General features: G+C 44.0%; 1 protein-coding gene across 1 annotated transcript in view; it reads left to right on the forward strand.

Annotated features, from left to right (window-relative positions):
- The window catches only part of LOC121275947 (histone deacetylase 9-like), a 636,654-nt gene that overhangs the window by 286,738 nt on the left and 323,823 nt on the right, over positions 1–26,093 (forward strand). The window contains exons 10-11 of the mRNA XM_041183848.1: positions 6,779–7,005; positions 17,684–17,950. Of these exons, the coding sequence (XP_041039782.1) occupies positions 6,779–7,005; positions 17,684–17,950 (494 nt within the window). The remainder of the gene's footprint in view (positions 1–6,778; positions 7,006–17,683; positions 17,951–26,093) is intronic.

Raw genomic sequence — 26,093 nt, forward strand, 5'->3', positions numbered from 1 at the left:
TGTGACGAATTGTGCAGCTTTCAAAGAGTGTAATGAACACCAGGGGCTAACTGATCTCCTTCTGTGCTTATCATTCTATGATTCTGAGGGCGGAATCATTCCAGATTTGCACTAAGTGCAGTAGCCAGCGGGAAAAAGAATGTTTTACCAGCTGGCTGCAATGATGGCTTTTCACGCCGTATCACCCCAGTGCCACCTCATTAATCATGTATTCCCGGGAACATGCCGACTTGCTGGCCACACCATCACCTCACTGCTTTCTCACGCCAGGCGCCTTATTTAAAGCACAGCCATGCACACATCCACTTCCAGCCCAGGACTGCTACAAAGAAGACAGCGCCCTGAAAGGCAAGAAGACTGCAGCCAGCGAATTCAATGTGGTGTCCCTGAAATGCCTTTTGGACACCCTGGAGGCCTGCCATGGTGTCCTCTACCCCAACTCTGGCTGCAGGACGTGCAGCAACATCACCAATCCAGCTTGGGAGGTGGTGGTCAGTTCCAACGCCCTGCAAAATAGGACAGCCACCCAGTGCTGAAAGAAGATGAATGATCTCTTCCGTTCCACCAAGCTAAGTCACACTTTTCATCACTCTCAACTCACACACTCACAAACTTATCACACGTCCACAGGGATCTCACTCACTGCCAGTTCAAGGGCCATCACCATTCATTCTCTCACACAAACCTTCATTGTCCTCATCCTGCCCATGGCACCACTCACTACCCACACATGCCAGACATACTTATCATCTGGCCTGCCAGGCATCCTGCTTACACCCTCTCCATCTGTATTCATGCAGGACAAGTTGGCATACAACAAAAGGGAGGGGTTGCAGACTGTGGAGGAATTCCTGAAATCAAGGTCCTCATGGACTTTGAAAATAGAGTCATCCAGCTGGGCGCGAGGATCTGTACTGTTCCTGTGCTGACGCTGAGGTCGGTGGTGCTCAACCAAATGTGAATCCAGTAGTGCAACATCCATCAGACAACCATCCTGTGAATGATGTATCCTGCTTCACAGGCCACTGCCATGCACTAATTATCTCTCCCTGCTTTTGCAAGCACATCTGGGAAATAGTCAAGGGAGTCCTGTCAGGAAGATATAATAATTCTCAAAATGTTATTGGATTTTATTGTAAAGTAGTGTAATATCAAGGTCTGTGTCTGTGGGTCTATGTCTGTGTTTGGGTGTGTGACTTAATTGAATTAAAGGCAGCTGGTCTGAAGGCTTTGATGTGTTAGAATTAAGCTAGGTTTGAAATGTTAAGTAGGTAAACATAAGGGTAAAGGGAACATTTGCATTTTTAAATAAACCAGACTAGATTTATTTCAAAGGAAGGGGTGAAATGTGTCACCTAGCCAGGAAAAGTAAGAAACAGTGTGTTTATTTTTCCCTAAGATTACAGGTAAAATCGGTACTATGAGAGATTTTTATTATCAGAGAGGTAAAGTCCAAAAACATAGTGAAACAATAGGAATTTGCATTCAAAGGGGAAAATACGTATAAAGGAGCGAAGGCTGTGTGTAAGGGAAGGAATTCTAAGACATAAAAAGTGTGAAATGCCCCCAGCATCTAAGCTTCAAGCTGCTGTTTCCAAAGAACTGAAGTTAAGAAAACTCACTTTGAGTTCAACTGGTTCAGAGTATTGTATGTCACCTTGCTTGGGTCTTTTAAAATCTATGTGCCTAACCTACTGTCGCCTTAATGAAAGTGTAACCAGAGTTAGATTAATTAGGGGATTTAGAAGTTATCATAGTAATAATTTGTAGATCTATGTATGTATTTAAAATAATTTCTTCTATTAATAAAGGTTTAATTTAGTTTTGTAAGAAACCTATAAGACTTGGTGGTTTTATTACTATGAAATTCAAGGCTTGCATCTCAAAATTTATACAAATTGCAAAATAAGTTGTGGCAGTTGTTTCAAATTTCCCTCTGGGATTGATCAGCTAAGCATTTACCATCAGCTGTGCTAAAACAGTCCATCACCTGGGCCCTCGATTCAAGCCCCGAAGACACCTCAGAAGAGGAATCTGCTGAAATCCTCATTAAAGACCCATCACAGCGCTCACACACACTCTCCGCCAGCACAGAGGCACACACCTCAGTGGGACCAAGCTTTGAAGTAGCCTTGGGGTTACAATCTGGTGAGGACATCACACTTTCTGATCTGCAGCAGGCAGAGACAGGGACTTCCCAGGTTTCCTGCACTTAGAGGACTGCTGGAGACCAGAAATCTGCTGAGTCTGAGTCAGATGATGAGCCTCTGGACTCAGCCATATCTCAGTTGCTGGAGCTGCAAAGGTAAACTTGGGATCATCAGGAAGGGATGTCCGCTGCACTCCTCAGATTGCAAGGCACAATGCAGCAGCCCAACCACCTTCAATCTGAGGTTATAGCGCCGGCATGCCAACGCACCAAGGTCAACACTGGTAGGATGGCAGCCACCGTGGAGACCTTTGTCCCGGACATTGGTCCTGTAATGCTGCCCAGGCTGAACTCCATTGTTGATGCCATAGTTGGCCTCCAACAGTGTCAACGCGGGGGATGTGCGGGGCAGCTTGATCTCATTCCAGGTTCCCCTTCTCCTCAAGTAGTCAGCCAGGGACCATGGGCACCCTTAGGGAGGAGGATCAGCAGGTGCATGCCCAGGGGCTATCCATTCAGCGTACTCTGGGAGTATCCAACCCATCTGAATCCCTCTTCCTGTGAGTCCAACAACACCAGCTCCACAGACCGAGGAGAGTGCCACTGCCACACAGCAGGATCCCAAAAGCAGGCTGGACCCCTCCAGGTCTTGGTCCTCCAGAGGACGCCGGTCAAGGTCTTCACAGACAGGGTGTTGCAGTCAGCAGGCTGTCTCTGCCTCCACTGTGGATGCTGGGGGAACACCAAGACATGTTTAGGAAGGTCAAGAAGATGTACTTACACAGCCTGGGCATGGGTGTTAATTACTTGTACATAATGTTGACTTTGTTAAAAAAAAACTCCAAAGAATGTCTCCCTGCCTATGGCTCCTTGTTATGATGAGCAGTGTACGTGTCACTCAGATGTCAAAGCTTGGTTCCTGCACAAGATTAAGGCAGGTGTCTCAGTCCAGGGCCTCATCCCTGTGCTTTGTGCAACCTTCCCAGTACACTGATAGTGCACCTTAAACTGTCACTGGTCATATTAGTCACGCCTGCACCTCGATAGGGCTTCTCATTGCTGTTCTATCATTCTTTCCATGTGCTCCCAGCACCTTTGAGGTGGGGCTGGCTCGCCATCCCATCAGCATCTGTGTCCGATGACAGTGTATTCCTGAAGGGTTCAGCACCTGAAGGATGCCATAGGATCAAGAGAAGTTAACGTTTCCCCACTGCATTGCCATGATACAACCCTGTTCAGAGAGCGCAAACGATCTGCCGTCAGCCAGACAAGAGTCAGACAATCACATAGGCTATGGGAGGATCTATGGGGTATCCCCACAGCATGTCATCATCATCCTCCTGGAATGTAAGAACTATGGGCATCTGCTGCATCTCCATGACAGGAGCCTTATCACAGAGGGAATGTGCACTGCCATTGGCCAGACAGGAGTCAAACATTAACAGATGCAATGTGAGGATCTATGGTGTCTCCTCACTGCATGTTGTCATCATCCTCCACGAATCTAGCAGTTATGAGTGCCTCCTGAACATTCCTGCCTCGTCTGGCCAGTGCAGTGGCCATGGCAGTCATCCTCACCTTCATTGACCTCCTCACCCACATTCCCATTGACATCCTCCTCATCGGAGGAGACTTGCAGCTCCTCGGCCTTGCAGCGCCAGCTTGTGAAGGGCGAGGTGGATGATGATGATGCGTGACATCCTCTGTGGACTGTATTTCAGGGCTCCACCAGACCGGTCCAGGCATCTGATACTTTACTCCACCAGGATGTGAATTGCAGCATGAGCTTCATTTTACCTTTGCTCTGCTGCAGTCTGAGGCTGCCACACGAGTGCCATCAGCTACATCCTCTACAGGTAGTCCTTGACCCCGGGGAGCAATCCTGCAACCTTTATGGACCCTGGAAGACATCAGGGATCTGAGACCTGTTGCGAATGTGGGAGTTATGGACATTCCGTTGGAACCGTGCCCTGACCTACAGGATGTGTTTGTGATGGTTGCGCACCAGCTGAGCATTCAGCAGGTGGAAGTCCTCGCTGAAGACGTAGTCAACCGCTTGCCATGGAGATCTGAGCGCCACATGAGTGCGGTTGTTGTCACCATGCACCTGTGGAAAACCTGAGATCTGGGAAAATCCCAGCGCTTCTGCTTCCTGGCTTCTCTGACCCTAGAGGAAATGCACAAGGTTGTGTGCCTTGGCGAAAATGGCATCCGTAACCTCATGGATGCATTTGTCTGTGGAGGCTTGTGATATCCCAAAGGGGTCACCAATGGAGCTCTGAAAGGACCCACTGGCATAAAAATTGAATGCTGTGGTCACTTTCATTGCCATGGGCAGTGGATTCCGTCCATGTCCCCATGGCGCCAAATCCCACAGAAGGTGGCAGATGTGACCAACCAATTCCCTGGACGTATATAGTCTTTGGTTCTCAGTCATCTTCAGGAATTAAAGGCGACGTCTATAGACCCTGGGTGTCGACTAGTGATAGCTCATTGTGGCTCTTCGGCAGTTTGTGTGGGAGCCCCAGCCACCCCTTCTTCCTGAGGGTGCTACTCCTCCCTCTGCCCAGCCCTGCACCTCTGTCGCTTGCTTCTCCTTCATCTCTGCTCTCTGTAAGCCATGAAGCATACAGCTAGGCCACCAGGCTCCATGCTCCTGATGTACTCCCCCTGCAGGATGAAAGAGTGAGACATGTGGGTTAGCTTGGCTGTACTAAGAACCTGTTTTGGTCAAGTCTGAAGGCCCCTTAATACATCTTAGAGAGTGCTGGCCACCACTTGGATGGGCAGTGTTTAGTGCGCTGCATGGCTGCCCGAAACATCATCCACTCCGCCCCACTCCACCTGACTGATTGGCAGCAGCTTTGCCCACTGGGCTGCATGCTGTGCTCTCAGCTCAGGCACAGCCATTCTCCTAACCTGCACTGTAAGGCTGCACTGTTAGCTTAAACCATGGGGGAGACTGGTTCAAACCTGAATGATGACATTGCAAGTGGCTGTGAGCATCTCCACCAGTGACTGCTCCATTGCTAGGTTTCGCAAGCAGATTACACAACTTGCTCAGTCATCCAAGTGCTCTGCAGTCCACTAAAATGCTGATTAGTTTGCAGTCTGTGCCCAAGGGGTGAAAAGCTCTGGCGCACTTGGTGGCCTCTGCATTGCTTGAGTGGTCAGATAAGCTAGGGGCCCAAATCTCAACACATGTTAATGTGGTTGAGGCTGAACTGTCTCAGCTGTGGAGAATGGTCACTTTTTACAAGATTTCCCTAATGGCCGCTTTCTTCCTCCCCTGCCCCGCCCCATAGCCCCCACCCCACATGTGCTTGTGAACTACCATGAACTGCAGTGTAGCCCTCGCCCTGGCACTGCACTGTCAGCCAGCTGGAAAAATGCAACTTGCCTGTGCCCTCGCCAGAATGCCTGATGCCACAAGCTTGAGGTCCAACAGGTGACCCTCCTGAGTGCTACGCAATGTTCCTGTGCATTCACCTTTGAGTTTCCATCAAAGTGCGGCTCACCAGGTGCATGCCTTATAAATGCTGTTGTGATACACATTGGTGTGCAATCATACCACTCGGGTGATGCAGCATGAGGGGATGAATCCAGCGAGCAGGGCTCATAATGACATCCAGCGAGAAACACGGCTCACCCTTGACAGGCAGAGCGGATGATTGCAAACTGGTTTCATAATGTCGTGAAACCAATTTTTGGCCTTCCCGCCATATTGTTCACTTACACCTGCCATGATGCCCAATGCCAGCAGGCATGGAAAATTCCACCCTGAGGCTTCTCTGATGAATCCCTTTGCTACTCAGTGAGCTAGCTTTGTTCCCCCATTAAAAGGACAGTTCTCGTGAGCTTTCTGCATTTACATCAGTGATGAGCTGGTGTAGATTTACACTCAAATATTCAGATACAACATGGCCCAAAGTCACCTTACAGCAAAACAGCTGAGATTCCTGGAGTTATGTGACAATTTTCTTTGCAATTTTTCTTGCATTTTTATTTTTCAGATCTGCTCTACAACTGTTAGCCTCAATGCACCTGAAATTTTAGGCATCTTGGTGACAATACTATCATTGATATTATGCTTTAGTATTTTAGATACCTCTGTGAACAAGCCATTAAAAGCAGGTGTGTAAGGTATTTCTATAAAAGGTAATGTGGCCAATTTTCTCGGGGACGCTGCATCTGTGTGCTGGATTGAGTTAGTGTGCCTAAAATATGTCAACCTATGCAGCCTTGAAATGCCTACATGTGATGGGCTAGGAAATTCAAAGCTATTTAACAGAATCACAGAATTTCTATGGCAAAGAAGGAGGCCATTCGGCCCATCGTCTCTGCAAGAGGAACGAGCTGGAATTAAGAGTCTCAGGGCCCTTTTTGTCCTGACATTTGCATCTAGGTAATAGGCAATTTCTGGGGGCATTTGTTATGAAAATATTTCCATTATTTATTGTGAATTGAGATGATTTTAAATAAATGTTGCATTTTAAACTCTGAATTCAGTTCAGTTCTCATAGGTTACCATGTAAGAACTATTATAGAAATCTCCAATATATAGGAATATGACATTGTAAAATATCATATCCAGGCTACAGTTAATTAAATCATTGTACTATATTTTAGGTGTGGCTCCTCTTCATGCTCATTCTCCATTTGCAGCAGCAGGCGAGAGATTATCACCAACCCTCAGAGCTTCAAACAAGTTGCCACACCACAGGCCACTTAATCGAACACACTCTGCGCCACTCCCACAAAGCACACAAGCCCTGGCACAACTGGTTGTTCAACAGCAACATCAACAGTTCCTGGAAAAACAAAAGCAGTACCAGCAGCAGATGCAGTTGACCAAGGTCAGTGCTTCTTTTGTGTCAACAGAGAATGGCATTTGGCATTTAAAATGTGCATGCCTATGGAAAACCACTGAACACATCCTTCTTTACTCAAGCATGAGCTTAATAAACTTAAAGTGAATCTGAACCTGGCAGTTTGCATTGAAAAATAGTTCATATTTAACATAAAATAAAAATAGAAAATGCGGGAGATGGTCCAGCGGTCTGGCAGCGTCTGTGGAGAAAGAAACAGAGTTAATTGGTGGAATTTAGTGTAATCCCCGCACCACCACACTGCCCCACCTCCTTACCCTCACTGCCACCTCGGGAGCAGGTTGGGAGGCAGGAGGTGGCTGGATAATGGAGTATAAAGAGCCCGTCACCTTCCCAACTCCTCCCAATTAAGTCCAGGGCAGGAAAGTTCAAGGATGGCCTTCCCTCCTGGAGGCCAATTGAAGCCCTTAATTTGTTAGCCCTGGTATTGTCCCAGTGGCAGGGATGCTATTGCCATGTGGGCAAGCCACCACATATACACTGGCAGGCAATCATGCAACCTGGCAGGGTCGTCCTTCCTATTTGGAAACCCTATGCCCAATGGAGGGATCCGGTAGTGGCAAGAATTGTCCCCATGGGAAGATACCCCTGCCCCTTACACTGACCACCTCACCCTCCCACCACTCCACCCCAGCCTCGCTGGGGAATGCCTGAATGACCTTGGTGCATCCATTCCATTTAAATGTTTTCTGGGGCTCCATCATCGATCATTCTCCTGGGGTCCACTGAAGTACCAGCAGTGATTATTGCTTCTGGCAGTGCTGTTGGTTCTGAAGAGCTGTAAGCCTCTGATTGACCAACAGCTCTCAGAGGCAGGACATCCACCCTGGAGGACTCAGGAGCCCTGACAGAAGACAGCAGATTGCCTGATTGGCCTTTCATTGCATTGAGGCACCCGGAAATGGCCACAGCAAGGGTGCCATCAGCTCTTCAGTTAGTGGATGGGCCCACCACCACAACTATTTAAATTCCGCCCAGTGTTTCAGATGGATGATATTTCATCAGAATGATATTTAATATGCAGGAGACTGACATGCCTGCCAGCCCTTGAGGCAACTGTGGTTCTCCTTCAGTTGTTAACTATCACATACAGCAGGATGTAAGGTGGGTAGATGGTCTACATCATATTTTACCTAAAGGTTATATAATGAACAAAATCAGACCAAAGGACTACCATTCCTCTGTTTGGAGCAAGAATGTGACAACTACAGTTTCTTTAAAAGCTGTATTGGTGAAGACAATAATTTCCTAGAATTTTGAACATTAAGAAGGCTAAAACTATTGTCCATGCACCACTCCCACCACCATCCCCCCACCTCCCCTACCTCCAACAAACTCTGTTTCCCCTTCTGCTGACTTTATCCCGCTCCCCATCCACTATCACAGACTGAACGAGGCTATTTGCAATTTCACAGTCTTGTCTGACGCTGAGCTGAGCTTCCATCCTCATAACCAGCTCTCCTTAATAAAGACTGACAACATCCAACTCCAAAACATCTTCCACCTATGCTCCTGCCTTAACCCATCTGCTGCAGAAATCCTTATCCATTTCTTGATTTCACTATTCCAATTCTCCTATGGCCAGCATCCCATCCTCTTTTTCTCTGCAAAAACTTAATCTCATCCAAATCTGCACAAAGTCCTACTCACCTATCACCCCTGTGCTTGCAGATCTGTATTAGGCCCCAGTTCATCAATATCGCAAATTTGAAAATCCCATCCTTTTGCTCAAATGCCTTCATAGTTTTAGTCTTCTCTGTATCTCTCTAACCACCTTCAGCCCAACGTTGCTCTGAGAACTACAACTCTAGCCTGCTACATATCCCACTCTCCTTTCATCCTTCGCAGTTGAGTCTTCAACCATCTAGACCTGAAGTTCTAAAACACCCTTAGCCTCCGTACCTCTGTCTCCTTCTTTAACACCTTTGTTCAAACCCATATTTTGACCAACATTTTAGTCACCCTTCCTAATATGGCCTTCTTTGGTTTGACATTAGCCTTTGGCAGATTATGCTTCTGTGGAATCATCATGAGAAGCTCCTGTGTTTAAATCTGCTATATAAATGTCTTGCCACTCATCACATTCTAGTCATTAAACATGGGAGCTCTCTGGCCCTTATGATTCAACTAATTGCTGAGTAAATTGAAAGGCATTTGCAGTGCCTTAAATATCATTAAAAGCACTTTATTTATTTCAGTAACCTCTGCTTCTTGTTCTTACCCGTGGACTGTTGATTTGCACACCAGCCTTTTGAGTTGATGTTTGTTTTCACTACTGCTAGATTTTTACAGGAGGGTTAGGATTTTAAAAGATGTGTTGAACTGCTCATTGATACCAACATAAAAACGTTACGCCCTGCATGACACTTGCACAGGCCCTGTGTTCTTGGGCCAGAGAGAAGGATATGTCTCCCACCTGCTGAGACAGACAGGTATTACTTTCTTTGATGTGCTTTCTACTAAGCCTCATGCAGTCCTTCAGTGGCTCATTTAGTTGCATTCCTTCTCTCTCTCTCTGAAACTACTATGGCTTAGAGAGCCCTGTAAATTATGTCCATTTTAATTTCCTGAATTGAAGTAGTTGTACATGAAAAATGGAAATTGTTGCAGGCTTATAACAGTAAATTTCACTCTTGTGTGCAAAGGCAATGGAGCACTCTGCCTATTAACTTTTGTTTGATGAAATGCTATAAATAAAGTGACAGAATCAAGTTTTATATCTTCATCCTTAATTGTTTGCATTACCAGTGCTATACTATTACTGTGGAACTCATAAACATATACAACTGTAAGAAAGTCATTTTATTTTTTTTAAATAATTATATTACAACTACAACAATTTGCATTTATATAACACCTATAATCAAATTAAGTGTCCCGGGGGCTTCAATGGAGCATTATGAAATAAAATTTAACACTGAGTCACATACAGAGAAATTTGGGCAGATGGCCAAAAGCTTGCTAATAGTGGTGGGTTTTAAGGGCATCTTAAAGGAGGAAAGAGAGGTGGAGAAGTTTAGGGAGGGAATTCCAGAACTTAATGTCCAGGCAGCTGAAGGCACGGCTACCATTGGTGGAATTAAAATCAGGAAAGTTCAAGAGGACAAAATTAGAGGATCACAGATACCTTGGAGGGTTATGAAGCTGGAGAAGATTAGAGATAGGGAAGGATTGGAAAACTAAGATGAGAATTTTAAAATCAAGGTGTTGCTTAACTGGGAGTCAATATAGGTAAGTAACCACAGGGGCAATGGATGAATAGGTTTTGGTGCAAATTAGGACATAGACAGCAGAGTTTTGGATAACCGCAATTTATGAAGTGTAGAACATGGGTGCCAACTAGGAGTGCATTGGAAGTGGCAATTCTAGGGGTAACAGAGGCATGGTTGAGTGTCTCATCAGCAGATAATCTGAGGCAGGGACAGAGTCAGGCAATGTTATGGAGGTGGAAACGGACTGTCTTAGTGCAGGTGTGGATGTGTATTTCATCTTAGGGTCAAATAAGACACCACAGTTGCTAACAGCCTGGTTTAGTCACGGATAGTTGCCAGGGAGAGGACACTTAAGAAGATATCAATGAGGTTGTGTGGCATATTGGGCTAAGAAGAATTGTCGATTGTGCTTTAACATCTTTGCTTAAGTTCCAGGCTGGACTGATGGGTTAAATACTTTTAGCTAATTTTTATTGTGTGCTCATCATTGGCAGCATACCCAAACTGAATAGCAAATACAAAAATATGTATATATTGCTGTGTATCTGCATTTAGACAAAGGGAGAACCACCAAAATGGATAGTTTCCTTTCCTGCCTCCAGAGGCCACAACCCAGTATAAACTCCAGGGTACTGTGCTTTCGGAGGTGAAAGTGATCAGTAGACAAACTAATTGAAATAGTCAGGAGCAAACTTTTATCTTCATTGGCTGGACAGTAACCTAGTTTGCCAACTCATTGTACAACCCACTTCATTTTTGCTGCATTTATTCAATGGAATGAAACTGATAGTTCCAATGGCAAGTGAGTGGTCTGCTCAGGCAACCCAGCCAGGATATGAAGATGGCAATTTATCCCTAAAACCCTTGACAGCAAAGAAGCTTTTCCATCAGTAGGCTGCAAAGCCCTTCTTGAACACTGGGGAAGATAGAAACGTCAATGACACAGCCTGGAAATTTCCTCTTTAAAGCTATAGTGACAGAGCAGAAGCGGCTCTGAGGAAATTTGCAGCCATTTAGGAGACAGTTTGGGTGAATTCACTGGTCATAAGTCAATGTTGCAGAAACTGCACTGCCTCATAAGTAAAGTGGCTTTCATAGCCACTGAACTGGGAGCCAGCATTGGAGAACAACCTTTGGAAGTAGTTCTCCTTTGTAAAGCAACCTAAATAAAATGAGTCTAGGTGATCTCAAATCATTCCCAGGTTTAGCAGGTCATAACACTAATCTAATTAGCACTAGCTGAGCAAGCTGACTCTATTATGTTAATGACAGATGTGGTGAGGAATGGAGCACAATTGTTTCGTGCAGTGGGGCTTGCTCTTCCATGGTTGGAGCTAAACAGTGGTAATAGGCTTGTATAGAAAGATTGATAATGATTCTACGGACTGGATTTTTGTGAGGATGTGGGAAAGTCGAGCCAGGAAATTTCCTAGCCCCGCAGACCCGTCCCCTTCAAATGAGCCCCCACCACCATATTTTTACTCTGGGGTATTGGGGGTAGGATGGATTTGACCCCACCACCTCTAGAGGCAGTTTGGAAGTGGCCATGGAAGCGGGTGAGTGAGGAGGTTAGAAGACACGTCTCGGTTTTCTCAGACTGGCCCAGTTTTAGTATAGGCAGTTAGGCCCTGTAGCTCATGCCCTTCACAACCCCTCAGCAGCCCACCCTATCCCCATGCCTCCTCCATGTGTCTCATGCCCCCTTACAACCCTATATATAGAACCAATGAACCAAAACCAATAACAGTGGTGTGTTTGAAATGCTCATGAAAAAAATCCAAAGGATACCCAAGAAAAATCTACTTTCAAAAAAACTGCTGCTCTTCCAAATTTATAAAAGTGTCAATTAGATGCAGCCACTGATAGTATTAAAACAGAAGCTTTCCCCCTTCACAGCTATTAATCTTGTTCAAATAAACATGCAGACATTGAGATACCACATTAAGTAAAATAATAACTTCTTAAACCTCATAAAGATGTCAATCAGTTGAAGCTAACACTCCCCCTCAAGCTGACTAAACAGATCCCCTGCTGAGCTGATTCCAGTAGTGAGTCTTGGAGCTCAGCCAAACATTCATAATGAGACCACCTAGAGAAGCAAATGTCTGACCATCTGATAAAGGGGGTAAAGATGGCATTAAGGGGGCATGGGGATATGAAGGGGCATGGATAGGATATGATGGGGTATAGGGGATATAAGGAGACATGGGGATATGAGTGGAGAAGGGAAGAGGGAATGGGGGCGCATGGGTAAGACCTTTTAGACTTAGCTGTCAAAATGTTCCTGAACCTAGACTATGGTTCAAGGCTTCTCTGAGGAGTCGTGAACCATGAGACCTTGAGAAGCTGGCCCCACTCCATGAAAATTGTGGGTGATGTGATATGCCTAACCCAAAATGGAGCCAGCCGGGTTGGGAGTGAAGGATACAGGCTCACAACTGGCACCTTTATCCCAGGCCAGCAATAACTGCCAGCACCAGAAATGGGGGCAGGAATCCACAAAATTGGTCCTGCCTGTCGTTTTTAACGGCCTCTGGAGTTGGCCTGATTCTGTGAAACTCTGGGTCTACAAATTCACGCTGCTAGTATGATAAACTGAATAGACAGAAATCACTGATCTGTGTGTCTGAATTTTTAACATGCGCTTCCAGCAGTATTTCCCAAAATTCAACACTAATCAGTATTGTACCTAATCTGAGAATGCTTATTGTTGTCTCTAGACAAAAAAATCACAAAAAAATGTGCTCTTCAACATCATCATTAATCAGTTTACAAGCAGAGGAAAGGAAAACATTTTTCTCCAGTGTTAGGTAGCATTGCTGATTTGAGGAATCGTTGATGAGGAAAGTTAGCTTGGCAGAATAGCCTTTACTCACTATGACCCAATGTTTGCCTATATATTTAGGTCTAATTTTCCATCTTTAATTTTCCCTCCACTGTTCTCCATTTGCTACTCAAGTTGAACAGTTGGTATGTATCTTGTATTGTTCTATGGCTAGGCCAAAGCTAGGTATCTTCCATAATGCTGGGTCATAACTGTGCTCAAACAACTGGGTTAGGGGAGCAGCTAGCTAGCTCGAGGTGCATAAGTCAACACCACAACCAGTATATTTTTGTGCACTCAGACTTGTCTTAATGCAAAGTGGAGTGAATTGAATTATCTAGGCATTGGAATTAATGAAGATGGGAGCCGTTGAAGGATGCCAAATATAATTTTTGCTGCAGAGGCTGTATTTTCAGTGCCAACATTTCCCGATTCAACAGATCCACCTTGGTTGAAAGTATTCCTTCAGATCCCATTTTCGCTCTGGGGGAGCCGAGGTGTGATACACTTGGGCCCACCACCACCAGATGCAGAACAGAGGTGGCCACAGGGGATGCCAAATGTTGAGATGAGCTGATTAACAGGCCGGCTTGGTTCTTGGGGACTTTGTCTCAGTTGTTTCATTAAATTTTAGGCTTTCTAACCCTCACCCCTCATACCTCCACTGACTCCCCATGCCACCACCGTACCCTCATACCAACTTAATGCCAACCCTTGCACCCCACCCACCGCCATGGTTCCTTATAGCCCCCTGCCAACATAAGGCCAACTCATGCCAATCCATACCACCCTTAGACCTTACACCCTCCATGCCAACTCAACCAGTATTAACCACGGACAGACTTCAGGAGCCATGTTGAGATGAAATAAAATAAAGGTCTAAATTCCTATCACAATCTTAACTATATGAAAAAAGCTCCCACTCATGAAAGCTGATTCAAAACTTGTAAATCTCCTCAAGTGCTTAATCTCTTTCAAATATAAACTTCTATTCATAAACCCACATCAGAGACAGTTAATTGTTTGATAAACACTTTCAGCTGTCAATCAAACAGTGAACTTAGGACACCCCTTCTGAGATAATTATAGCTTTTGGAAAACAACCAACTGTCACAATGACATAATAATGGCAATTGGGAAAATGTCAACAAACAACTGTTGTCACTCCTAGAACAGAGTTATTTGAACTCTCACTGACATTGGTAGCCTGTTTTTTTTTTTAGTTTTTAAAGGGCTGGGGAATTAAATAATTTCCCAAAATGACAGTTCTACTGATCTTATCCACCCTTCAAGAGCATTTATGTCTACTCTAAAAATTTGTGACTCCCACACTGCGGGTTGAGGCCCTTGTTACAGTGAAAATGCTGTTTGTTTGAACTCAGCACTGAAAGCTCTGAAAGCTGAAAGAGAGAAAACTGAAAGCTGCAGCACAGAGGGATTTGGGGGCTCTCATGCATGAATCACAAAAAGCTAGCATACAAGTTCAGCAGGTAAAAGGGAAGGCAAATGGAATGTTGGCCTTTATTTCAAAGGAAATGAAGTATAAAAATAGGAAAGTCTTGCTAAAACTATACAAGGCACTAATTAGACCACATGTGGAATACTGTGAACAGTTTTGGTCCCCTTATCTAAGGTTTTCTCTCATGTCTGAGGCACACCCTGCCATTTTCTCCCACCAGAGAAAATGAGATCTGTTGTAAAAGGGGGCAGCACTTCCACATGCGGATCCTGCCATTTTTAAAAGTCCACGGAGTCTCCACAAGTCCACAAAATTCCAGGCCTAGATGTTTGAAAACTCTTCAGGCTTGTTTTTCGCATTTGTGCGATGATTTGCCAGCTCCTTGAAAGCTATTGAATCAGTCCCAGTCCACCATTTCTCCATAGCTCTGCAAAGATTTCCTTTTTAGGTCTATGTTAAACTCCCTTTTGAAAGCTACTATTGAATCCGCTTCCGCCACACTCTCAGGCAGTGCATTCCATATCACAACAACTCGCTACATAAAATAAATTCTCCCCATCTTGCTTATGGTTCATTTGCCAATTTCATTAAATCTGTGTCCTCCTCTTACCAGTAGATATTGTTTTTTCTTATTTACTCTATCAAAACCCCTCCCAATATTTTTTCATGTTCCTGGTATCATTCTGGTAAATTCTCTACCTTGCTTTCCTCCTTAAGTCACTTCTTAAAATCTACTTCTTTGACCAAGCTTTTTGTCATTTGACCTAATTATTAATTGTATCAATTGACATTAAATGCATACCGGCGCAAGGCATTGATTGGATACTACTTGAGCACACGTAAAGAGACACTTAGATCTTGTGACACTGTGGTAACATTCCTACCCATGGGCCAGAAGCTCCAGGTTTAGGTCCCACTTCAGGACTTGATGGACATGGAAGGTGTGTTCATAATGTGGCCATTCAAGTTGATCATCAGCCTATAAATCCTCCCAGCATGCCTGATGGCAGGCAGTAAGAGCAGAAGAGTTTCCATAAGACCAAAAGATGTAGGAGCAGAAGTAGGCCATTCAGCCCATCAGGTCTGCTCTGCCATTCAATAAGACCATGGCTGATCTGATAGTCCTCAATTCTACTTTGCTACCTTTTCCCTATAATCCTTGATTCCCTTACTGATTAAAAATCTGCCTATCTCAGCCTTAAATATACTTAACAACCCAACCTCTACAGCTCTCTGTGGTAAGGAATTCCACAGATTCACTACTGAGAGAAGAAATTCCTCCTCATCTCTGTCTTAAATGGGTGACCCCTTACTCTGAGATTATGCCCACTCTCTCCCCTTGTGGGACTCTCCCACAAGGGGAATCAACCCCTCAGCATTTACCCTGTCAAGCCCGCTAAGAATCTTATATGTTTCAATAAGGCAGCCTCTCTTTCTTCTAAACTCCAATGAATACAGGCCCAACCTACTCAACTTCTCCTCATAAGAAAATCCCTCCATACCCAGAATCAACCTAGTGAACCTTCTCTGGACTGCCTCCAATGCCAATATATCTTTCCTTAGATAAGGGGACCAAAACTGTTCACACTATTCTAGGTGTGGTCTAATTAGTGCCTTGTATAGATTTAGCAAGACTCCTATTTTTATACTCCATTCCCTTTGAAATAAAGGCCAACATTCCATTTCCCTTCCCAATTACTTGCTGAACTTGTATGCTAGCTTTTTGTGATTCATGCATGAGGGCACCCAAATCTCTCTGTGCTGCAGCTTTCTGTAGGCTTTTTCCATTTAAATAATATTCAGCTCCTCTATTCTTCCTGCCAAAGTGCATAACCTCACATGTTCTCACATTTTATTCTGCCAAGTTTTTGCCCACTCACTTAACCTGTCTATATCCCTCTGTAGACTCTTTGTGTCATCCTCGCCATGTGCCTTCCTACCTACTTTTGTGTCATCTTCAAACTTGGCAATAATACATTCACTTTCCTCATCCAAGTCATTAATATATATTATAAATAATTGTGGTCCCTGCACTGATCCCTATGGCACTCCACTAGTTACAAGTTGCCATCCTAAAAATGCCCCCCTTATCCCAACTCTCTGTCTTCTATTAGTTAACCAATGCTCTATCCATGCTAATATACTACCCTCAACACCATGGGCTCTTATCTTATTAAGTAGCCTTAGGTGCGGTACCTTATCAAACGCCTTTTAGAAATCTAAATATATTACATCTACTGGTTCCCCTCAGCCATGCTATAGAAGTCAACGGCAAACCATTTTAGTACTTCGCCAAGTATAATCATGGACTAATCCAATAGAAGTCTATGGCTGCCAATGTCCTCTTATGGCATGGTACCTGAAGAAGGAGGATAATATGTAAATAGATACTTACTGACAAAGGAGTAGAATGGAGTCAGGAGATATATACCTGCAATGTTTCATTCTATGAATAAATCTATTCCAAGTAAAGACTTGCTCTGGTTTCTTCTTTCACCAATTATCTATCAGGAGTATAACAATGATAACTCCTTATGTGGTTCGGCGTCATATTTTGTTTTTGTTGTTGTTATTGTAAATCTCTTCTATATGTTCTCTGCACCTATTCGAGGTTGGTACTCAGAATTGGACACAATATTCTCACTGAGACTCAACCAGTATTTTATGAAGGGTTATCATAACATACGTGCACTTGTGTTCTATGCATCTACTTAGAAAGTCAAGGATCCCATGCATATTTTTAGCTTATCATTTTGCTCTTAAGGCAAGAATCTTTGTTTGTTGATTCTGTAAAACTTTGATTCTATAAAACTCAGAAAATCAACCCTATCTGTTATAATTTTTAAATTATTTTTTAATGAGGGAAGTAATTGAGTTACTTTTGAAACTGATGTTAGTTTGAATATAGGGGGTAATTTTATGGTTTCATACCCATATTTTCAACAAATATGAAGTCCTATTGGCCCATTGATCTTTACATCCACAAAATTCCTCATGTATGTTCTTGTTGGAGAAAGCATTTCTTCGAGAGCAGAAATTCATACGATTCACCATGTAGCTTTTGCATTTACCATATGTGGATATGTGTGAAAATATTTTCCATACTTTATATTGTAAAGTAGATGAATTATTGTGATGTTTTTATTACAGACACTTTCCAAACCCCACGAGCAGCTTCAACAGCCTGAAAGCCACCCTGAGGAGACAGAAGAAGAACTCTGCCAACAGCAGGCTTTACAGGAGGATGAGGGGCCTCCCTGTCATAGCAACAAGAGCCACAGCAATGGTACCTATGAGAGACCAACAGGAGAACTTCAGCCAAACATTGTGCAGGTGAAACAGGAGCCCCCAGACAGCGATGATGAAATCCAATTCAAACAGAGCGATCCTGCGGAGAAGGCAACATTTTTCCACCAGGTAAGTAAAAAAATTACATAATCTACTAATGTTCAAAAAGAAGCCAGAGAAAGCCAGCAGCCTGAGTAACTTCAGCACTTGCCAGTGTTGTCAGCAGCAGTGAGATGTATGGTCAAGAAAAGTGACACAGATTTTAAACTTATTGAATTGTATGGAGCTATGTTTGTTAGTATCATATCTTCACAAATACTTTTCCCCTTTTTTGGGGAGGTGTTAGAAGGATTAGCAGACTGATTATCAACCTGTTGAACCACACTATTAACACTTCTTTCATAGCCAATAAGTCTTGGAGCAGGACTTGAACTTGTAGCTTCTGGCTTAGAGGCAGGGGCATGACCTTACTGAACTACAAGACCTCACAGTTAGAGTAAGCTACCTCAAAACATGTTGGAAAAACTCAGCAGGTCTGGCAGCATCGGCGGAGAAGAAAAGAGTTGACGTTTTGAGTCTTCATGACCCTTCCACAGAACGGAAGGGTCATGAGGACTCAAAACGTCAACTCTTTTCTTCTCCGCCGATGCTGCCAGACCTGCTGAGTTTTTCTAGGTAATTCTGTTTTTGTTTTGGATTTCCAGCATCTGCAGTTTTTTGTTTTTATCAAAACACGTTGCATTGTTGAACCAAAATGAATTAGCATTCTTTGTAGGTGACATTTTGCAAAGCAATGATGTTGGCTATTTGTTGAAGGTAAGGCCCAAGGTCAGCCACATTTTGTATTACCTCAACCCTGAGGTTTCAGCATTGTGTTGAACACATGCACTAGACAGACAGTGAAGTGTGGTAGTGATGAGTGCAGAATAGGATATGGAAACAATTGTCACTCTAGACCTATGGTTAAACTATATTGACAACTGGTGTATAGCAGCCTAACAGTTGAGACAGAACATTCTTGTACTGGTATGATAAGTTAAGGCTTATAATGTATTGTTTACATTTACAACAGTGGTTTGGCATTGTGCTGCTAGAAGTATTTTCCAGTGCTATTGTTTTTCCAAACTCCCCTAGTTGAACTTGCTAAGTAACTAGGATATTCATTTCCAACTGCCTAATGTTACTTACAGTTGCTCTTGTTCTTCATGTATCTCTTTTCTTGGTCTGTCTAAGCCTCCATTTTGTTCCATTCGCATTTTATAACCACCCTAAGGTTCACAATGGCTCCCATCACATATACTGAGTCATGTAATAGAGTCAGAGGTGCTGCTTGAATTTAATGATAGTGATTACAGATATACCTCAACATAAATGAGACCAATTCCCCCATTGGTAAGGAATGATTAATACCACAAAAATTCATAAGTAAAAGAAAATAGTACTTTTATATTAACTGACAAGAAGACAAGCCACATCAGATAGTATTGGTGTACAGGAAATAACAGACCAGAACTTCCATGGAGTGGCAATCAATGTCGGATTGCCATTCCGCAGGATGTAAAGTTGTTCCATGGCTGTCAAAATTCATACGTGTGCAACTCTCATGAATTACATGGACCTATTCCACTCAATTATATTTTTTTCTGAAACCTGATCCTACTGCAGTTGCCAATCTTCTAGCACATATTTCTGGAGAATTGATCATGTGACGCCTGCCCATTTTACATCAATTATATTATGTCATATCACGTGACGTTCGATCATATGATACTTGTCCACGGTTTGCAAATATTACTGTATTTAATCTCACAAAGGTTGGTCCACAGTAGTTGAGTATCTTTGTTGACAGCCCTGTGCCACCTTGTGTGAGAGGTTCTGTGAACCAAGAGGCTTCTCACGGGCAGAAGGATATACACAGGGGCAAACCACAGGCGAGAAGCCCCACTTGTCTTGCTGATTTCCAGCAGTAGTATTGAATGGTTCTAAAGCATTTGATTTGAAAGATAATATACCAGTATTTGTACTTTGCTGATCATAATGGTTGTGATCTAACATTGAGCCAGAGTCGTTTGATGGCTAAACAAATTTGCTTACTTGCATTCGATTAAACTGTCATGTTGAAGTCTAGTGAAGGAAAATGGGCTGAGTTGATTTCATACAGATTAATTTAAAATATGAGGACCACTCATGAATATAGTAACATAGGAACATGGGACTTAGGAGCAAGAGTAAGCCATTCGACCCCTCAAGCCTGCTGCACCCTTTAATAGGATCATGGTTGATCTGTTTGTGGTCTGAACTCCACTTTCCTGTCTACCCCCCATAATCCTTAACTCCCTTGTCTATAAAAAATCTGTCTAACTATGCCCTGAATAAATTGAATGACCCAGCTTCCATTGCATTCTGGGGAAGAGAATTTCACAGACTAAAGATCCTCTGGAAGAAAAAATTTCTCCTCATCTCCATCTTAAAAGGGAGATTCCTTATTGTTAAACTGTGCTCCCTAGTTCTTGCCTCCCCCATGAGTGGAAACATCATCCTGGTATCTATCCTATCAAGTCCACCGAGGATCTTATATGTTTATAAGATATATTTTATATTTATATTTTATATCCTATATGAATGAAGCATATTGTACTGTATTCTTAAATTTTCAAGTCCACCTGTTTCCTTTGGGGTTCATGTATTCATCCAGGCTAGAATAGGAAAGATCATGCTGTCGGCACACACTTTCCTTGGTTTAGGATCGCATGAAGTATGAAATTATTCTGTGAAAGAAGCGACATTTTGTTCTTTTCCCAGCATCCACAGCAGCAGAGAAACCACTCTATCCCTAATGCCGTGCATGTGCATTTGGGTGCTGCTAAAGTGACAGGGCCAAGAGAACGGTGTTAGACTACCTGCTGCCCTCTGCCTGGAGCGTCAATGGAATTAACTACCTATTGTCTCTAATTACAAACAAAAACACAGACATAATTTTAAAGCTATTTCTCTCTATTTTATCTGGAGAGCTTTTTCTGACAAAAACAATTGACTTGTTAACTGAATAGTTCCTCAAAGTCCTGAAGACATCCAATGTAACAGACTTTACTGATTCCTGCTGTGCCTCATAACCTACCAGAAAATATAGCTGACATGAAAAATATGATAGCTATGTATAGTTTCTTGATTTATAGAAATAAGCTTGTATTATAACTTATTAAAAGCTGGAGAAGAATGCAGAGGCAGGGAGGCACTTGTAACTGAGGGCAAGCATTCTGTATTCCTACATTGGAGCATGGAAAAGGATTGTTGTTGGAGTGTAGAACACAGGCCCAAATTTTCGCAAAGCTGGCAGGGCTGCCTATCTTAACCAAAATGGCGCCAGAGCCCAGAATATGGAAGTCCCACCCTCCTGAATCCTGCACCCACTTTTGCCGGGGGTGGGGGCAGGGAGGGGCGCAGCTGGAAATGAGGGCGGGACATATTTCACACATCCGCTCTTTACGGAGACAGCAGCACATTTAAAACTGCAGCTGCCTTCAAATAAAAGCAATTTTGGTTAGCCAGGTTTCTGAAACATAAACTGTGGGCTTTACACATTTGTATGAAATGTCTAAACCTACTGAAGTTTTTTGGAGAGGTCAAGTACCCCTTTGCGATCATTAAGAGTAGTCATGAAGGTGCATTAAAAAGTGGAAAATATTTGCTGAACTGTCATGCTGTCATCATTTAAATCCCCTGCCCTTTAAATTTGATAAAAAGAGTCAGCTTACAGTTAAAAAAAAATTGGTGCTTGCAATTTCAATAGGTGTTTGGAGACATAAGGGTGAGTGTTATCATTATAGCATTATTTCTGCTTGACTGTTTCCATAACCTATCATCATCACAGTGGGGAGCCTGTAAGTTCATAGTTTGATTGACAGCCCCAAGTGGCTATAAAGAGACTAGCTGTCTTTGATGTGAGGCTATGAATACAATTGTTTGTGCTTATAAGGGATTAAGTACTTGAAGAGATTTAAATGTATGAATGGGCTTTTATCAATCAGAGTTTTTTTAATACAGTGATGCCTGTAATAGGTACTTCAAACTTTATTTTATTTCATCTCACCATGGATCCTGAAACCTGCCCATGGTAGCTACTTGGCGATTGGCATGGAGGGTATAAGGGCAAGGGGTGATGGGTGGGGGTCTTGGGTTGGCATGAGTTGGCACTAAGTTAACATAGGGGCTATAAAGGGCCATGGGGATGAGTAGGAGTTCATGGATTGGCATGGAGGATATGAGGGGCAATGTGGGGTGGTTATATTGGTATTGGTTGGTATGGAAGGTATGACAGAGCAGAGGTGGGTAGAGGGGCATAGGTTGGCATGGATGGGGCATGGGGAGTGTGTGTGGAAGAGGTGAGTGGGTGTGAGGGGTGAGGGCTAGAGAGTTGTTTTTTTTTGTTGTATTCTTATTATTACAACCGGGGTGAAAATCCCAGCGCACCAAGGTGGGCCTTTTAAACAGCCCGCCTCAGCACTCGTCAACACCTGTAGCCACCTCTGCACTGTTTTTGGGGGCTGCAGGTCCAACTCCAGTTAGCACCTGCTCCACTGGAAAAAAGATCCGATGGGTCAGGACACTTTCTTCTGAGGCAGGTTTGCTAAGTTAGGAAATTTCCTGACTGTAACCGACTGAGGAGCGAAAATTCAGGCATCAGTATGGGGTAAGTTTGGGTTAAATTGCAGTTTACCTTGGATGGAACTCAAGACTGGTAAGAAAAACATTGGAGATGTCAAGCCTGGAGATGGCAAAAGAATGGATGAGAGCTCAACAGTGATGAGGATGAAGAACAGATATGGCTAGTGTTGCAGAGGTGAAAGTGGACAGTTATAGTAATGAATAGGATATTCGGCTTGAAACCTAGCTCAACTGAGAGTAATATAGCACACCAGGGCTGCATACCAATTGAGGAGGGATGTGGGGGACTTTTGAACTAGAATGCAGAGTTTTTGACTGGAAAGGTCCTGATCCTACTGATTTTACGTTGGAGAAAGTTCTTGCTCATCTATGAATTGATATCCACTGGAGGCGGATTTCATCAACTTACATATAAAAGTTGGTCCTATTCTACGGGATGATTTTGCCAAGGCACAGGATGTAGATGTTGAAAATGAGGAGACAAGAGATGGAACCAGATTGTCAACCATTTTCTTTCAAGTTTACTTTTTTATTGAAAAACATAGTGAACGTCAAGATTCACCAAAGGTTAAAAAGACATGAGGCTCTGTGATCCAACTTTCTCAGTGGGGAACAGTACTCACAGGATGTGCCATGCAAGAAAATGTAGGCAAGCAGCTGATGATCTTGCATTCATTCATTTTAGTTGATAGATAATCATGAGCTGTGCTCTCGTGATTTTTGAAGCAGCAGTCCTTACAAGTGCTTCTCTCATGTTATTGGATCACAGCATCAGTCCTTGAGTGAAGAGTTGAGAAAAACCAAGTGTTTCAGCCACATGAGGAGGGGTAAAAATGATCCCCCTATTATACCACTCAAGTTTGACCGTAACAGGGTTTTTTTTGTAAATTTAGCAAGGATGAAGGCATTTACTCAGTGTCTGTGCTTAACCATTTATGTGCTGATTGCAAAGAAACTAGCCTGGCAGTCTTTCTTGAGTTCAAAAACAAAATGGGGTTCGTTTTTATCATGTTAAAAATCAACCCAGGTAAAGATATAAAAATATTCATAAAATGTAAATCCAAGCCCAAGCTTTGCAACACACTCACAGACATACACACACAAGTATGCAAAAGCTATACTGTAGGGAGTTACTTTTTGTCCAAATTAAAATTCCATGCTAAAAAGTAAAAAAAATTGAGAGTTCACTGTTTATGAGTCCTTGGCTGGTATCTGTGGTTGCAGCAGATTTTTTATCATAGTATTCTAAAATGCAATTGCTGGAGACAATAGGCAGAATTGTCCATTCCCTCTGGTGTTGGACGTGTTTGGTGGCGTGAGCGGAAAATATGGCGAGAAGGCCAAAAATCAGTTTTATGGCATCGTGAAACCAGTTTGTGATCATCTGCTCAGCCTGTCGATGGCGGGCCGCATTCCCCATTGTCGGACATCAGGAACCTCATTGTAATATATCAGCATATCATTAAAAGGCCAGCCCACCAGACTCATCCCCCACCCCGTTGGATCATCCGTCCATGTTGGTGGGAGAACACGCCGGTGCAGGACATGTCTTGACAACTGTGACATGCAGAAGTTGGGACTTACTACCAGGGCCTTGCCCACATTGTGGACATCCGGAGAGCAGAGAATACTAGAGTCCAACAGCAACGGCACACTGGAGGAAGGTCCATGGCATGCTGGGTGGATTCTCATGGACATGGCTGTGCTGTGAAACAGCTCCTGGAAGTTGGAAAGTCACCGTTGATGCTCACAACAGATAATGGTTGAGGGGTTGGGAGAGGAAGGGGAGTTGGGGGGGGTGAGGTTGGAAAGAAGGGAATGAAGGTGTCGGGGGTGGGGGTGAGTGACGTTGGGAGGAGGGAATGAAGGTGTCAGGAAGGGGTGTGGTTGGGAGAGGGGAATGAAGGTGGCGGGGAGTGAGGTTGGGAGGGGGGAATGAAGGTGTCAGGGGGTGAGGTTAGTAAGGGAATAAAGGTTTTGGGGGAAGGTTGGGAGGGGGTTAAGGAGTACAGGGGTAGGAGGGGGTAACAGGGAAGATGATGGTAGCTAGGGGGTGGTGGTCGAAGGTGTAAGGGAAGGTGTTCAGAGGGAGGAAGGAGTGAGGAGAGGGAAGGGTGTAAGGGAAGAAGTGCGGAGAGGGGAGGGAGTCTGTGGGGGGGAAGGTGTGCGGAAATGGGAGGGAGTCCAGGGAGAGGAAGGAATGTAGAGAGGGGAGGGAGTAAGGGTGGAGGAAGAAGTAAGGCTGGAGGAGGAAGTGAGGCTGGAGGAAGGAGTCATGAGGGGGAAGGACTAAGGGTTGCAGAAGAAGTAAGGGTGGCTGAGGGAGTCAGGAAGGGGAAGGACTATTTTCTAAATGGGGAGAGAATTCAGAAATCTGGAGTGCAAAGGGACTTGGGAGTCCTAGTCCAGGACTGTATTAAGGCTAACTTGCAGGTTGAGTCAGTAGTTAGGAAGGCAAATGCAATGTTGGCATTTATTTCGAAAGGACTAGAAAGTAAAAGCAGGGATGTGCTGCTGAGACTTTATAAGGCTCTGGTCAGACCACATTTAGAATATTGTGAGCAATTTTGGACCCCATATCTCAGGAAGGATGTACTGGCCCTGGAGAGGGTCCAGAGGAGGTTCACAAGAATGATCCCAGGAATGAATGGCTTAACATATGAGGAACGTTTGAGGACTCTAGGTCTATACTCGATGGAGTTTATAAGGATGAGGGGGGATCTGATTGAAACTTACAGAATACTGAAAGGCCTGGATAGAGTGGACATGGGGAAGATGTTTCCTTTAGTAGGAGAGACTAGGACCGAGGGCACAGCCTCAGAGTAAAGGGAAGACCTTTTAGAACAGAGATGAGGAGAAACTTCTTTATCCAGAGAGTGGTGAATCTATGGAATTCATTGCCACAGAAGGCTGTGGAGGCCAGGTCATTGAGTGTATTTAAGACCGAGATAGATAGGTTCTTGATTGGTAAGGGAGTCAAAGGTCACGGGGAGAAGGCGGGAGAATGGGGTTGAGAAACTTATTAGCCATGATTGAATGGCGGAGCAGACTTGATGGGCCAAATGGTCAAATTTCTGCTCCTATGTCTTATGGTCTTATGGTCTTAAGGGAACTGGACTGGGTACCACCAGATTGTGAACTCGAACCTGCTCGAGATCTAGGACCCATCAAGGTGTATGTCTCTGCACTGGTGGAGGGTGTGGATAAGCACTGTGACAGGATTTCAAGGCTGCTTATTTTCAAATTGTCAATGGAGACAGAGTCCTCTTGGCTAGAGATAAAGACATGGATGCAGGTGAGGGATTGACTCGCTGAGGGCGCCAGTCGCTTGGCAGGGTTCCCTGTGGACCAGAGTAGAGATAATTAGTACATATCAGCAGTGTCAGAAGCAGGAGAGAGAGCACTCACATTTGCATTGAGAGAGGGATGATGTGGTGCAGGATCATCACATGGGTGTTCGCTTTCGACCTCACCATCACCGCAGGCACAGGCCATGTCCTTACCAGTCTGCACAATAGCACACTTCTCAAAGTGAGTGAGGGGCCTAATGTGGGCCACTCCACACCCGGCCTGGGACCTCTGCCTGCTGATATGAGCCAGTTTCTCC

This window comes from Carcharodon carcharias, chromosome 3, assembly GCF_017639515.1.
Source record: "Carcharodon carcharias isolate sCarCar2 chromosome 3, sCarCar2.pri, whole genome shotgun sequence".
NCBI classification, from domain to species: domain Eukaryota; kingdom Metazoa; phylum Chordata; class Chondrichthyes; order Lamniformes; family Lamnidae; genus Carcharodon; species Carcharodon carcharias.